Here is a 16,275-nt window from a genome sequence, read left to right as displayed (position 1 = left end):
GGGACTAATAACTAATATAATATAATATTATTAATGTTGAAATATGTATTTCGTAATTGGTACAACAATATATTAAAACAGGATAGAATGTTATTTTAATAACAAATGAGAAATATATAGTGTTAATTGATAAGACTTCAATCACTACTGGGTATAAGTATAAATGTAAAAAAAAAAATCAACTGTAACTATTAATGAACAGTCAGACTTGATTCTGTTAGATTTCGGTGGACAATGTGAAGGCCCTACCATTCTTCCACATATTGCAGACTGCATACTTAATTCATTGTTTCTCATCCTTGTCTGAAATTCACTCCCATCTCAGTAAAATCACGCTTTAGCTGTATATATATATATATACATCGGTAGAGATCGAAGATATCATCTTTTATTTCACGTAAAAATTATCCCTTCATATTTAAATTTCTGGATCCGTAATTGAGCATAGTTAATAGCACAGTAACCGCCGAATAGGAAACATGATGCTCATGACATGTTTCTTTATATTACGTCGTCGGGAATGGGCCGGGGAAGAACTCCGATCGAGTTTCAAAGTTTAAACTCAATAATGGAGACAGCCAAATGAGTTTGTTATGATAGGAAACGAACAAGGATTGAATCATGATGAGCTAGACAATCTGTTGTTTTATTCAATATATTGTACACGAGAAGAGAGAGGTATGGTAGTAGTAACAGTTCGACGACTGCAGTACTGCCTTGTTCTTAATTCAATATATATATTGTAACGAAATTAATTTGAGCAATCAAATTTAAAATGATTGAATTAATTGATTGATAAATTTTTAAAAACAAAATTAAAGCGACCTAGCTTCAATAATTTTATGGAGTGTATTTATCCATTAAATTTTGTTATTTTATTTTATTTTAAAAAAATATTAGATAACTTTTTGTATTAAAATTATCATATATGTGAAGCTAGCTAGTGAAATTAAAAAAGATAGATCCGTTATCTTAACGACCCCCTAACGTCGGTCCCACAGATATGGGAAGCTATTGAAATTAAAACTTCTAAAGAAGTTGGACTAAGCTAAATAATTAATTTTTTTATAGGTAAATTAATTTAGAGTGCAGTTAAGACTATTCACAATCCAAAAGGTGCTTTTTGCAAAAGGAAAAAATATAAAAGGGCAAAAATTGAAAAAGAGTGTCTTTTATTTTATTGGAATAGTTGAAAGGTAAAATTTACTTTTGAAAACTATTTTTAATTTTAATGCTAGTAATTGTTACACAATCATACATATTAACATTTCAATTATGATTAATATTGATATTAGTGTGTTTTAATAGCTATAGTACATGACTATTATAATAAAACACTTCATATAAATAGGAGTTGCAATCAAAAAATACTATGTTCTTGAATTATCCGTCATGTACGCTTCTTAATTTATCCTGATAATCAATAAAAATTTTCATAGGACCGGATCAATCATCCCAAAGATAATCAATGATATTTTTTCATCTTTAATCAAGATATTTTAACTTTTATTAATACTAATAACATTGATAACAATGATATAATTATTCATATTTTATTTTTAGTCAATATTAAATAATGCTATTTAACTTTATCAATACAAATGGTAGGATGTGGTGTTTTTTTTATAATAAATAATAAAAAAATGAGTGTCTTTTAATTTTATTCAATATAAAATACATTAGGAAAAAAATGAAAAAAAAAAAAAACAAGGCACAATTTGAGAATTTTGGCAATTATAAAATTATAAAAGTGGTGTATAGGGTCTATGACATGTGAGTCTTCCTGCCATGTCTCAAGCACTCCACAGACTGCTGCGAGCTCGCACTCAAAAACATCACCTCAGTCACTGGCTGCTCACAAGGGAGCTCCTCTTCCTCCCTCCTCGCTTTAATTAAAAATCATGGTGGGGGAATCTTTGGGGGGTGGTGGAGTTGGTGGCCTGCTCGTTGTGTAAACTCCCAAAGTAAAAAGGGAAACCGAGGAAGCGGGCAAAAAAGATGTCACCTTTCTTTCTCGCAATCCTCTATCTCCCTCCTCCGACTTATAAATATTCTAATCCCACCTTTTCTCTTCTCGGGGTTTCAGCAGCCGCATGAAGCTTGGCGTCGCCTGGGTGAGGCAGGATTCGAGCGCCGCCGGAGGATGAGAGACGGCTCCAACGATGGGCAACTGCGGAACCAGGGAGGAGAATGCCGTCGTCGCCGCTCACGCGCAAGGTGACGCCTTTCGCCCCAAATTTCGTCCTTTTGTGTATTCCCCCTTGAGCTTCGTGATAGGGTTGCGCCATTGCCGGTGCTTGGTCCGGATTGTGACAGGATTGTTCGGAAAGGGCACCGCGTAAGCTTGCTCTGGTTCAAGATTTGATTTTTTTTCCCCCATCTCTCTCTCTCTCTCTCTCTCTAGGGTTTTTGCCGGTTTTCGGATGGGTGCGCTGGCATTGTTTTTTTAGGTCTAATCTGGATTAATTTTTTTCCCCCGTAAAGGATTGGTTCTTGTTGACGAATCGGCCTCCGGTGCTGAGGTTCTTCAAAGATTTGGTCTTTCTGTCTTTTAATGTCAATTTATTGGGGTTTATCTTTCCCATTTTGCCTCCTGTCTTTCTTGTTCATTATCGATGGGATTTTGATGAACCTTTCGGTGTTTTATTTGTGCTCCATTATGTTTGGTTGGTCCTTGTTTCATTCTGAATATGGAGAGGCAACCAAGTACAGATTGTGAGCTAAGAACCAGCTTTATTCTGCAAACTAGTCTATTTCAAGATGCGACATTTAGGGATCTTGCTTGCTACCGTATCTTTTTTTTTTTATTTATGTTGTGGGACAGTGTGAAAGTCAGCGTCTATGATTTTGTTTTCTCTGTTCAGCTGAAATTTTATATGTAATGTCTCTTCTGAATGTTACTTAATCTACAAAACAGCAGCTTAGACATCAGAAACTGATGAAAACTTTTATTTGAAGTTGTCAATTTAGCCATTTTGAAACCTTGTTGTTGGTGCAGTTCAACAACTCCAAATGTTCCAAGTACCTGTTAAAAATGCTCTTACAGAGAAAAAACATACTCGTACCTTCTCAGATGTTAGCGACCCCTCGACTCCCCGACACTTTGAGGATTCGAGAAATATTGCAATATACACCGATGTGATTGCGTTCACGTTGTTTGAGCTTGAGACGATTACTAAAAGTTTCCGTGCGGATTATGTGCTTGGTGAAGGAGGGTTTGGTACCGTGTACAAGGGTTATATAGATGAAAATGTGAGAGTTGGTCTCAAATCACTTCCAGTTGCTGTAAAGGTTCTCAACAAGGATGGTCATCAGGGACATAGGGAATGGCTTGTAAGTTGATTTCTTTTCTGATATCTTATTAATTTTGCTATATTAAATATTTGAAAATTGTATAGTTAATTTGGTTTATTGTCCGATACCCGGCAACAAAATGCATAATATTTTTACATTTAACTTATTTTGCCAACATATGGAGAGTTGGAAAATATACTTGTTTCTAGGATGATTGGGAACATTTAAAACATGCACTAATTTAATGGTGAACATATGTCACTTTATGTAGAATGTTCAAATGTAAAGGAGTTCTTTTTTCTTCTCGGGCAACTCATAACAGCTCACTTACAACTTGAGTTGTGTGCTCCCATTGAACTGAGCTTATTGTCTTTCGGCATTTATGTTCACATAAATGTAGAGGTCTGCAGCACCCAACTTATACCATTTTGCTCTAGTAGGTTTTTGAGGTTGAATTTACACTTTTGAACATAAAACTATAACAAAATTTTGTCATGCTGTTCTCTTCAATTGAGTGCAATTTTTTTTTCTTGATTGTTTTACAACAATTTATGTTCATCATGTGTTTGTCTTCAACAGGTAAAAATTGTCGTAGTAGCCAGAATCCTACACAATATGCATGCATTATTATCCTTGAAAGTTGGGGGCCTGATGTTGGCTTATATACTACATATCAACAGAAAAAGTTTATCTTTTTTGCAAGTCTGACTTGTGTCCATTTTTTAATTTCCAGACAGAGGTTAATTTTCTTGGACAACTGAGGCATCCTAATCTAGTGAAGTTGATTGGCTACTGCTGTGAAGATGATCATAGGTTGCTTGTATATGAGTTCATGTTCCGTGGAAGCCTGGAGAATCACTTGTTTCGGAGTATGATACTCTTAGCATTTAATTAATTTTTTGTTGCTTAGTATATTCATCTGAACTGAAGTTGGGCATCATTATCCTTCTGTGCAAGTTCCCCAATTTCCTCATGTGCAAAAAGGACTCATGTTTGTGATATATTTTCAATTGTAAACTTATGACTAATATAGTCACGGCCTTATATTAAGATGGTGAAATTATCGAAACAAATCTTGGCTAAAATAAGTAGAATCACTGAAAAAATATTGATTTCAATGCGAAATTAGTAATAACTAATAAGTTATTGCTGCACACCAAAGTATTGATTTGTTATGTGACTTGATGAATCTGAGACATCATATGAAAGATGAGGTGCCTAAACAAGTTTGTCACTGACAAACTTGTTTAACGAAGTTTATTTTGTTGGCTACAGAAAATGTTTGGAACTCAAAATGATATTGGACAAAAAGAACAATGAAACAGCCATTCCACTTTTTGGTTTACATGTTTAGGACTTTGCATCTTCTCTTGAAAAAAGATCTTTCTGCTTCTGCTGGACATTGTCTTTGACATCTACTAAGACTTAAAAGATTTGGCCTGTTGTAAGCCACTGGCTTCAAAAAATAATGCATGTTGCTTTTTGATTCTGTCTATGGATAATCAGTTTACATTTCTGTCATGGAGGTTTATAACCAGCAATTTCTCAGTTGAAATCTTATTTGTTTTTTTTCCCTGTAGAAGGCTTGTTTCGGTTACTTCTGTTCTATTGGGGGCTTCCGTCAGTTTCACTTTTAACTATTCATGCTAATTATACTCTCTCCCATCAAGTTTCTTATCTAATCCATCTTCACCAATACAATGAACAATTTTTACTATTGTATGTCAGTTATCTTTCATCTGAATCTGGCTTAATATTCCTTGAGGCTTTCAGAGACAGCTGCACCACTATCTTGGGCGACAAGAATGTCAATCGCATTTGGCGCTGCTAAAGGACTAGCTTTCCTTCACAATGCTGAAAAACCTGTTATCTACCGAGATTTTAAGACCTCAAATATTTTATTGGACTCTGTTAAGTATCAATCCTTTCTAATTATTTATAAATTGTAACTATATGTTCTTCTATAATGAACTTTGGAAACCACAAGTAGCTTATTGCATTTGAATCCAAATTGTTCCTCTTGACAGGATTACACAGCCAAGCTCTCAGATTTCGGTCTTGCAAAAGCTGGACCCGAGGGCGATGAGACCCATGTATCAACGAGGGTGATGGGAACCTATGGCTATGCGGCCCCAGAATATGTGATGACAGGTGCATTGTTTCTGATGTCTCAGTGACAGCCTATGATTCAACACTTCCAATTTGCTTGTAATCACTGGAAGCGTCGATCACTAATATCCTTGGCATGTGCAGGACACTTGACGGCCAGGAGTGATGTTTATAGCTTTGGAGTTGTTCTTCTTGAGCTCTTGACAGGCCGTCGATCTGTGGACAAGGCTCGTCCATCTAAGGAGCAGAGCTTGGTTGATTGGGCTCGCCCTAAACTCAACAACAAGCGAAAGCTGTTGCAAATAATCGACCCCAAGCTGGAAGATCAGTATTCAGTGAGAGCTGCCCAGAAGGCTTGCAGCTTGGCATACTACTGTTTGAGCCACAACCCAAAAGCAAGGCCTCTTATGAGTGATGTCGTGGAGACACTCGAGCCTTTACAGTCGAGCAATGGAAACGAGGTCTCATTGAGCGGGTTTGCACAGAACAGGATGCATCATCCGCTCGCACAGAATGTCGTCAGCTGTAGACCAAGCCCGCGTGCAAAATGTTCAAGTGCTCTTCCAGCCTGCAGAGTCAAATGATCCACTGATCCGTGCAGTTCGAAGCGGAGGGTTTGTACATTGCCTATCTCTGTTGCACTTGTTTGGGTTTTGTCTCTTCCACTATGTTATAATGTAAAGTTTATCTCGTTGCGTCTGATGTTTGCGAGATCCCCGTATCTCTGATCAGTGTTTGTGTAGTTTAACATGAGGCGAACCTAGCCAAATGGGCTAGGTTTGGTTGAAACAAAAGCTAGTTGGATCATGCATTTCGAATTATGATTCTGTAGTAGCTTTAGTCATGGGAATTATTTGCTCGGGTGCTCGTTGCTAGTTCTTCTTGTTGAAAGCAACTATTAGAAAGCTAAAAACTCTTGAGTGTTTGTATTTGACAAAATTGCGTCGAACATTATCTTCTATAGTAGGCTGGTCTTCAACTTCTTGGTACAAATTTAAGTTTCATTGTAGGTTGTGAACTGTTCTTCTGGTTGCACCACTTAGTATGGCACCTTAAATGATGGTGGCATACTAGGTTATCAGTTTGATGGTGAACTCAACTTGTCGATCGGTTTCTTACTGATTGGAGAGTTCGGAGTCTGTGGATTCTTTTTGGCCTTTAAATTTTAGAAATCAGAGTGAGCAGAGAGGAGATCTCCTTGTATGGTGTTTCTGTGCTTGAAGTTGTCTAGGAAAAGTAGCAGCGAAATCTTTATTATATATAGTCAAATCTTTTGCATATACTTTAGAACAATATCAAATCTTTTGCATATTATATATAGTCACAATACTACAATAAAATTATCATGTCCCTAAGTTTTCATTAACAATTTGTTCCCTATAGCGAATGCAGGAGTAGAGTTTACATGTATAAATTACAAGTAGCCGCGAATGAGGAAGGCAATGTACTCATCAGATGAGTTGAGACCAAAGACACAGAAGCGACCGTTTTGGGGTCGAAGGATAAGAGTGAGCGACTGCACTTGTGTAGCGAGATTTTGACTGTGCAAATTGCACAGACACAATGTTACCTTGTTCATGTTTAGCTCGCGCCACAACTGAACCTTCGATTGCACGAACCAAATGATTATAATTTAATATCTCACATGTCACCGCAGGTTATAATCTCAAAAACATCATCAAGATTACACAAGACCTTATTTAAGCTTACAAGAAGAGTTTGTGGTACCGAATTCTCAGCTCAAAAGCTTGAAAGCAAGTTTTATTCACATGTATTGTTAGTTATTCATGAACACAAAATGTAGTTTTTTACAATAAGTCTGATATTGTAGACACAAAATCTAAACCAAATAGGTTCTGAGATATAATCATACAGGCATAGTAAAGAAAACTAAATGCACCCGTGCCTTGATGATCAGACATCCATGTTCAAGACTTAACACAGAACAGTTAGATGAAACCAGATGAAATGATCAGACTTTTCTTGAATTGGAATAGAGATACTAAATCAATTCACGTATAGAATCCACCAAAACATGAAGAAATGAAGCAACTAAACTTATGATTACTAAGAAAAGTGTTCAAAGTAGGACCTGATCAAGGCAAGGGAACAGGAGTTCTCCAGCGATGGAACTCAACCAAGTCTCTGTTAACAACTGAGCCATTATGAAGCCAAAATGTTTCTGCAGACTGGTGAAAACGCCTCACTTTTCTCTGAAGCTCCCACATGATGCCTATCATAGCAGAGCATGGCTCAGCTTCGGAGGTATAAACCCACAGACACCTCACCTGTCTGCCTCGAGCTATCATTGTTTCTATCACTTCATCTGACAATTTGTATATTTGAGTATCTTATGCTTGTTGCTAAATGAGTCAAAGTGGTATATAAGGAATTGATGATGAAGGAACCTTTGAGACTAACCTGGTATGCTTTCTAGGTATTCAAAGAGTTGAGTGCTTATCCGAGTAGATGGCCATTTGATAGATATCTGCGTATAATCAATCACATTTTGGAAAGGAAGCTCAACTTGATCTGATATGATGACTGGGACACATTCCTGTTTGCAATTCACCCTATTAGACACCCCAGAAAATGCCTGCTTGCAAACTTGGATGGCATTTTATTGCAATCAACTGATAGATGGGTAAAAAATAAATGAAAGGTTCAAAGTGCCTCCAAGATTCCAAATGAAATGGCAGGTGAAAGGAATCTCCAAACACATCAATGTCATCGACAGTTCAAAAAGATAAACTAGCAGCATGATCTAAGCAAATGCATTCAGGAGTTTCACAATAATATTGCATCTTGCTTACGACTTTGAAAACATCTTTAGTAGAGAACAATTGAATTTGGCTAAAAGATCTCAATGCAAGCAAAATGACAAGTATAATGTAGTACTTATCTATCATGTAAAGCTCATTATTTGGACCTTCAAGGCTTCAACAGCGGCCACTAGTTGAAACTACGAAGATATTCTCACATGAATCTACTTGCTTGTGCAATGTGCATGCACACTAATTTATGAAATTTTATGATCACATGTATGGTTGCAAACATTTGTATGTTTGTTAACTATATGCAATGTGTGTCCTGTCAGATAGAGAGATACCACAAAGAAAGACTCATAGAATCGAAGCGTCCATGATGACTCGCCACGTGGAGCTAGGCAAAACTTAGCATTTCTCAAGTGATTGAAGTACTCAGTTCTTCCCAACTTGTTAGGTCCTGTGAGATGCAACTCTGGAGATTCCAACTGTATATCAATCAATTTGCATGAGAGCTAGGAAATAATATCGATGATAAACAAAATGAACATGAAGTATAACATATAGCATCTCAGTTTTAAGTGAAATAAGCAAAACTGTCCTTTTCTTTTTATCACGTACATCAAGAAAAAAAATGCGCTACCTCCTTAAAAACCTAAGCTTGGCCAAAGGTGGGACATATGACAAGTTTCTCTGAATTTGCCATGCAATTTGTGAAGCCAATTCTGGTATAATACCTAGAGCATCTTCTCAAGAGAAAATTATTGTATTCTTCCAACCTATCTTTCGGCAGTATTTACAAGTTACAAGATATCACTTTTGTTGTGAATCAGAATGAGATTAATTCAATGAAAACCTCATTGACAATGCAGATTTAGTACATAGCCAAATAAGTAGTACAACAATGCAGATTTAGTTCATAGCCAAATAAGTAGTACAGTAATCATAAAAGAACTCGTTGCAAGATTAAGTGGTATTATGTATGATTAACATGAAATACCCACCTTCAACCATGGCTCATATGTCATTCGTAAGCAAGTTAGGATTAACAGTATGTTGAATGTTAAATGAGCATTCCAACAATCAGGTATCAATTCAGGGAAACAAATTACATATGTTTCATAAATAAAACAATTACTTGATAATAGAAACTCACCTTATCAGGATATTGCTTGGCAAGTTCCACCAATTGAAGACGACCAACCTTCCCCTGAGCACGTCCTAGAAAGTTTGCCAAATAATTTCTTTTTGATAATGGAATAGGCTGAACCACATTGGGGCCATGCAACTTAGTCATTCCATCATCAACATTTCCAGGAATAATTATGTCTTTCCAAGTATTAAAAGCAGTAACATCACGTTTATCAGTACGGTCACCCTATACAAAAAAAGATTTTGCAGCATCTACATGAGTCTTCACATAAACAAGTATTAAAATAGGAGTGTGAAACCTTAAAGCGTGAGTGCTGCAATATTTAATACATGTACGCAATTTTTCTCAATCAGATATGAACCAAATGCAGAGGGGAAGCTGATAACCACACACAAAGGTTAGATATGTTCGCATAGACCCTAATTTCTTTTCCCTCATTTCATTATGTAACACAACTCACAAGAAGAAAGACATTAATAAAAATCCATTAGCAAGACAGAAGTGAAAGCTAAAATGGCTTAAATGTATGTATAATAGCACCCTTGCTCTGATATATTTGGCTTACAATGATCAGCCACCTGGCTTACAAATTACAATGATCAGCCACCTTCTCGAAATAAGACATTTTTTTTTAATCCCAGGTTGCTGAGAGTTTGATCACTCCTGATGCATGAAGAAAAAGTAGAAGATAGCAGATGCAAAGGACATCAGAGACGTGTCCCTGATTCGAATGAAAAAGGAACCTGCTACAACTTGCTCTCATCTCTAATCGGTTTATTTTTTAATTCCAGAAACAAACTTTGTTAACTAACCACGCTATGCAAACAATATGAACCTTATATTTCATGGATTGCTTTATAATGTTCTCTCAACAGTTTTTGTTTACTGCTTACTAGTTATCTGGTTTGGTGGTTCCAAACCCTATTTGCTTCGAGCACAATATAAAACTAAAAATCTTGTTCCCTAACAAAGTATCAATATTTAGTTGCAGCTAATAGTATTCAGCAACCAAATAAAGTTATTAACTGAAGCAACAAAGTGCTTCAGTGACAATGACTTGGGGTTCCATACATTAATCACCCTTAACACTTTCATATATCATGCATTCAGCCAACTTTTCCAGTTTGTAGTACAATGAATTTGAATTATCTCAACAATCTTACTAACATCTTAAATGGTCTCTATGTTAGAACTATTCGACCTTGTTCTATCCTAGTGTTATTACAAATGATACTTATTTGTAACCACGATAACAGCACCCACAAATTTAAGTGCATACCATCAGCTACTCAGCTAGAACCTAAGGAAATGGGAAAAAACAATTAAAACAACAATGCTTTAAAATAACTGATGGATATATAATCATAGCATTCAGGAGACTAATTCATAGAAGAGGAATATAAAGAAAGATTTGTAAATAAGCTAAATAATACAAATAGCAGTCCTTTTTGACAAATAACATTGAAAACAAAAGAACAAATGAGGGAAAAACACTTTTCATCCTTCTTGTCCCTATTTGAGATGCATATGAATAATACCAAAAATAGTACCTCTGGAGTCAAGATGATTGACCGATTCAAAAATGTAGCCCAGGAACGAAACAAGTGAGCACCAGCCCCACTGCACTTCTCGTGAGATAATTTAAATTAATTACAACACATAGGCAGATGACACAATAAACAGCTAGGTTGACAATTATATTGAAGTAAAAAAATGATAAATAGAATACCTAGGGAAGACAAATATGTGATCACGACCACCTGAATATCGGAAATGTGGCATTTGACTGAGAATCTAATCACCAAATATAAAACCATGAGCCACTTCATAATAGAGCAGGCTAGCTAAAATAAATAATTCTTTAGATACTATAGTGGAACTATTATGATAGTTAATAGCAAATTTCTAGATAAAGTTACAGTGAACCACATCAAAAGAAATAAAGGTAAAGAAATTAAAATGGAGCACTTCACTTGAAAAAAGAACAAAAACTGAAAACGCCATTACAACAAATACTTGTTGTTCAATTCATAATTCCCAAAATATAATTAAATTAATTACCTTTACATACGTTTTATTGATTTCTTTATCACTCAAACCGCCCATCATCCTCACACATTTAACATATGAGGGAACAAAGAAGAGATCTGCTTCCTCCTTGTTCAACGTCCGAAATCTTGACTTGAGAAGCAACTGGTGGATTTTGACCTAAAAACATCAAACAAATGATGTTACATAAATTTTCAAATGAGTAACAGCAATAGAAGATATAGAGAATTGGATTCACATGAAAATTCCAATTGTTAAAAAAGTATCATATTTCTGTGGAAATGGAGCTAAGCCAAATTGGGTTTGATAGATTCCACTAGAGAGGAAGTGTTGCAACAAGAAACAATCTAATTTTGAGGTAGCTATGTATGCACATGGCATGGAGCCGTAGGTCGTGCTCATATTTTGAAGCATACAAAAGGATAAAAACTTCAATGACCGGAGAGATTTTGGCAACTGCATACCAGATGACAAAGGTCCCTTTAGTTTGGATACCTTGGAGCTCACCTCAAACATTTTCACTACTTAATACTGCCAACCTACATTAACCTCTTCAATACAAAGCTCCACTTGAGCTCCTAACCACCACCTAGATCCACTCACTGTAGACAGGAACTCAAGCCAACCTGACTTGGCTAACTGCTAGCAGTCCAAGAAAGTTGAATCTCACAATATCCCACCAAGCTTACCTCAGTTGAACTGAGTGTGATTGGAGCAAACCCAACCCAAACTTAACTATTACTCAATTGAACAACTCTTATCTTAATCGCTACTATCCTCATTCCCAACCAAGTTCGGAGCTAAACTCTTATGACTAGTAGGCTTCTGCAAACTATTAAAATTTCTACCTTTACAGATTGAGCATCTTCTGTAGAAACCTCAGTGATATGCATGGAGCAAAAAGAAGAGAATAGAGCAATGTTGAGTTCACTCGTGCAGAGGGTTCAAGAGTAAGTAGCCCAACAATGTGGGGAAGAGCCTACAATCTCTCACTTATATATGAAAACTTTTGGTTATAGGATCTCAAGCTTTGAGAACAAAAAGGATTCAATGTGGTAGATAGAGAAACTTGAAGATATTGGATTCATAGCTGAGAATAATGGTTTCAGGAAGACCATTCCCAAAATTGGATCAGGAAAAGATGAAGCTTTTAAAGACATGGGAATAAGTGCAGGCAAGGGAGAAGAAGTTTGGAGGATAGATATGGAATGGCCAAGCAGTGGATTGAAGCCATGGAACTATGGAAGGGGGAATCTCCAAAGATGAAGGTGAGGAGACCAACAATCCAAACTCCATTCGCCTTGGATGTGTTGAAACTTTGTATACCTACGAACTTTCATATGTTGAATATGAATACATATGAATGTACATACCTTTTAAATCATGTCCATACTTTCATTTCCTGAATGTCCCGATATGAAGGTCTGATGTGTTGACATGTCGAGTTTTCTAGACAACATTATGAGGAATTGCTTGTTAGTGGTTCTCCAAATTGTCTCTAGGAGTGAGTGCAAATTTCATGGAATTAATATGAGATTTTAAGGCCTATTTTGAGGGGAGCAGTCGCCTTGGTCAAAGTGAGGACAACCTAATGAGTTTAAGGTAGGGCGGGGACAAATCTTCTCTTAGACTTGAGTAAGTTTATTGAAGTACGTAGACAAGTGAAAGCCTCAAACCATTTTGATGACCACTTTTTTGTTCGCCTTAAGGTCTTCAAGGGTCTCTCACTCATCGTCTGAAAATCCACTCGGAGGATTATGCCAAAGGTGGCAGAATTCCAAATAGGGTGAAGGAACCAAGAAGATATCAAATGGAGGACAAGCACCAAAGAACCTTGATACACGACCTCCTATGATAAAGAGGTAGAAGGGGATAAAGACAAGCCTAAGCACAATAGATACCATTGGGGTTATATGTATATGATATAGATGAGTGTATACACTTGAGGATCTAAATTAAGGAGATAATTTAAAGTTTATTTGGGGAAATTTATCGAGTCCAAAAAGGCTAAGGAGTCAAAGGAAGCAAGTGTGATGTAGGAGCCAGTTCAAATGCATATAAACATAGTGGCTTAGGGACCGAAATCTGGTGGTGAGAGATATAATATATTAAAGTCTTATGCATGGAGAATATAGTATTTCCAAAGAAGACATAAGTGAATTAACTGAGATGACCTAATACAATGGTGATCTAAGCATAAATTGCTAATTGCCTAGTGCAAGGGTGCTTATAGACACGGATAACTTTGTCAAAGTGGTACATCTCAATTCTTTTTTGAAAATTGTGTATATTGGCGAGATCTAGAAAGCAAAATACAATAGGACAACATTTGGAAACTATAACTTCAAATGCAAGATTTAGGGAGGAGTTATTCATTTGAGCGCATGCATTGGGTTTTTAGTCGTGGGATTGCCTTTTGCATATAATGCAATTTTTAGTGGTCAACTTTGAGCAAAATTAAGAATGTGATGTCAATTATCACGAAGCCATCAAGTTTCCAACTCCAATAAGGGTTGGCAAGTTAAGACAAATCAGGCGGAGTCAAAAAATTACATGCATTCGTTCGACATGAGCCAATGTTTTGTTCAATAAATTGAGGAGTTGGAAGAACTCAGAGGGGAAATAGAGTTAAAAGATTTAGTGGAAGGACATAGAGGGGATATAGAGCCAAAAAAAATTTAATGGCCAAGAAAATGTTTAGTATTCGAGCAAAGCCATGCGAAACTGTCGATGGAGTTTTAATTTAGGGAAGGTCCAGTGAGGAAATCAAAGTTATGAACCAGATTGGCTATTATGGAAGTTTGGGACATGTTGAAGCTATGTGTTATAGGTTGAGTTGGTATCTTGAAGCCTATGAAAGGAGGGAGATTTCAGTCATTGGGGGAGTTTTTAGTAATGGCATACAAGGTGACATAAAGTTTCTCTACCTTGGCTACATTTGAGCTCACCTAAGATGTTTTCTCAAAAACCTCTTCGACCCATAGCTCCACATGAACTCAACGTCCCTGCTAAGACGGACCAGTCATATCCAGAAATTCAACTCAATTGAACTACTTGTAGTTCAGGGAAGATGAATTTCACACCTTGCTTACCTCAGCTGAACTGAGTGTAGTTCAGGCGCATCCAACCTAACTTTAAACATGTCTCGACAAACTCATTTCAGCTCAATCTCTAGCCACATTCATAGTAAACTCCTCTCAGCTCAATCTCCTATAGCCACATTCTCAACTAAGGTCAGAGCTACGCTCTTGTGACTAGCAGGCTTCTGCAATCTTTTGATAGCTTATTTTCACATCACAGTGACTTAATTAATTAGCATGCTCAAGTAAAAACAAGATAAATCGAATAACACACCTAGATGAATGGGATTCCATCTTATAATCCTGCCAACATAAGAAATAGAACATTTAATTCTCAATAATTCATTTCTGACATGGAACTAGAACTTCTTCGATCGTGTGGGAATCGTTCCTTAAATTGCTACGAGGGCCAGTCATCAACTTTAGTAACACAACTCAATAGAACGACTAATTAGAATAGTGTTCAAAATAAAGAACAGGATACCTGCGTACCCCACTGTCCCTTGAGGCAGGCGTCGGGGGGGATCCGGCCGTCCCTTCCGCGCATCAGCTCGCGGAGGCCATCGATCTCTTGCTCCTCGTAGACGTAGATCTTAAGGTCGAGGCGGGAGCCGTAGCTTCGTTCGGGCCAGGATAGATAGCCGCTGCTGCGGTCGAAGAGGGCGGGGGATGCAGCGGAGGAGGGGGAAGGAAAGTCGCAGGAGAGGCGATCCAAGGCACGAGTGACGAGGAAGGTAGCGACGACGAGGACGATTGCGCCGATCTTGTGGGATCTTCCACAAAGCACCGTCGGTAATCCGCTACCGGAACCGAGATTGCGACCGCGGCTTACGCTTCCCATCAGTGAGCAATCGAGAGCGTAGGCGGAATACTGGAGAACCAAAAAAGAGAGAAGGGATCGTATAACACCCGTTGCATTCTTTTTTTTTCTAAAAACCCCGAAATTTAACTGCTTTTTTATAAAAGGACCGTGAAATTTAAAAAACAATTAAAATTCATCTAAATTTTTAAACTTTTGGATTTGACAATTAAAATATTCTATTTTATAATTTTTAATTTGAAAGGGATTTTTAATTTATTCCCATTAAAGAATTAAATTGGAAAAAAAAAATAAAAATGACCTCTCTCATATGTTTTTTGCAAAAGTAAAAAGGACAAATTTATATATAAATGGTGCAAAAGATGAAATGCTCACCCAGCTCTCCTACTAACTAGTTTCCCAACACTGAGAAAATAAATTAAGGAACTATAGATAGTAAATATATGAAAGGATTTTTTTAATCCTTATCATTTTGTCGATGACCCCCGATTTTATTTTTGTAAACTCCTATGTATTAATCAATGTCACGAGGAATAAAATATAATTTAATATTGTTTAGTTCAATTTAAGTAATATAATAAAAATTTATTTGTTTAGATATTCTTATCTACTTCAGGTCTATCCTCAATTTCGTTCAAGGTCACCTCATATTATATCTTGTTGGCTTTACTCTTTGACTTTCCCAAAAGACCTCATGTCAATAGAGATATCCTACATCCTTTTAAACCTATGATGTTTATCAAATTTTTCTACTGAATCCCAATAATAAATTTATTTTTTAAATAAAATATCACATATTTTTATTTAATTTTTATAATTTAAAATAAAATTTTTATTATAAAAATTTTAAAAGTATTTTTATCTCAAATATAAATATAGAAGGATATTTTTGATAAAAAAATTTATTAACCCCGAAATTTAAAAAATCTCACTTTTCTAAAAAATTTTAATTTTTAATTACATACTCTTTTTACTAATCTATAGACATAAATTATTAAAAATAAT

The 16,275-nt window shown here is 36.3% G+C and overlaps 2 protein-coding genes across 6 annotated transcripts; one reads left to right on the top strand and one right to left on the bottom strand.

Moving 5' to 3' along the window:
- The first annotated feature begins 1,781 nt into the window (after positions 1-1,781).
- Positions 1,782-6,247, top strand: LOC121974319 (probable serine/threonine-protein kinase PBL8). 5 transcript variants are annotated; one of them, XM_042525319.1, is made up of 7 exons: positions 1,782-1,964; positions 2,090-2,217; positions 2,999-3,333; positions 4,028-4,163; positions 5,068-5,204; positions 5,322-5,445; positions 5,548-6,247. In XM_042525319.1, exons 2-7 carry the CDS (start codon positions 2,163-2,165, stop codon positions 5,985-5,987), a joined length of 1,227 nt encoding a protein of 408 aa, XP_042381253.1. In that variant the 5' UTR covers positions 1,782-1,964; positions 2,090-2,162; the 3' UTR covers positions 5,988-6,247. The 5 variants fall into 5 exon arrangements, with proteins under 5 accessions (XP_042381253.1, XP_042381252.1, XP_042381251.1 ...); XM_042525318.1 differs by having other exon boundaries at positions 2,087-2,217; XM_042525317.1 differs by having other exon boundaries at positions 1,782-2,000.
- An 891-nt stretch (positions 6,248-7,138) lies between these two features.
- On the bottom strand, positions 7,139-15,345 carry LOC121974318 (probable beta-1,4-xylosyltransferase IRX10). The gene is made up of 8 exons (XM_042525315.1): positions 14,935-15,345; positions 11,383-11,529; positions 11,051-11,115; positions 10,872-10,941; positions 9,325-9,546; positions 8,513-8,656; positions 7,825-7,960; positions 7,139-7,729 (listed from the first exon to the last, which is right to left on the bottom strand). The coding sequence occupies exons 1-8, from the start codon at positions 15,289-15,291 to the stop codon at positions 7,500-7,502; spliced, it is 1,371 nt and encodes a 456-aa protein (XP_042381249.1). The 5' UTR covers positions 15,292-15,345; the 3' UTR covers positions 7,139-7,499.
- Positions 15,346-16,275: the final 930 nt, after the last annotated feature.

Source organism: Zingiber officinale, chromosome 4B, assembly GCF_018446385.1.
Source record: "Zingiber officinale cultivar Zhangliang chromosome 4B, Zo_v1.1, whole genome shotgun sequence".
In the NCBI taxonomy this organism is placed as follows: domain Eukaryota; kingdom Viridiplantae; phylum Streptophyta; class Magnoliopsida; order Zingiberales; family Zingiberaceae; genus Zingiber; species Zingiber officinale.
Note: the sequence above shows the minus strand (reverse complement) of the source record. Positions and strands in the feature narration are given on the sequence as shown.

Excerpts from the sequence above, each read along its gene's own strand:
- LOC121974318 (XM_042525315.1), bottom strand. The coding sequence starts at position 15,291 with ATGGGAAGCGTAAGCCGCGGTCGCAATCTCGGTTCCGGTAGCGGATTA. Across the intron at positions 10,942-11,050 it reads CACATATTTGTCTTCCCTAG|TGGGGCTGGTGCTCACTTGT; the intron begins GTATTCTATTTA and ends CGAGAAGTGCAG. Across the intron at positions 9,547-10,871 it reads CAATCATCTTGACTCCAGAG|GGTGACCGTACTGATAAACG; the intron begins GTACTATTTTTG and ends TTTTTTGTATAG.
- LOC121974319 (XM_042525319.1), top strand. The coding sequence starts at position 2,163 with ATGGGCAACTGCGGAACCAGGGAGGAGAATGCCGTCGTCGCCGCTCAC. Across the intron at positions 3,334-4,027 it reads AGGGACATAGGGAATGGCTT|ACAGAGGTTAATTTTCTTGG; the intron begins GTAAGTTGATTT and ends TTTAATTTCCAG. Across the intron at positions 5,446-5,547 it reads CCCAGAATATGTGATGACAG|GACACTTGACGGCCAGGAGT; the intron begins GTGCATTGTTTC and ends TGGCATGTGCAG.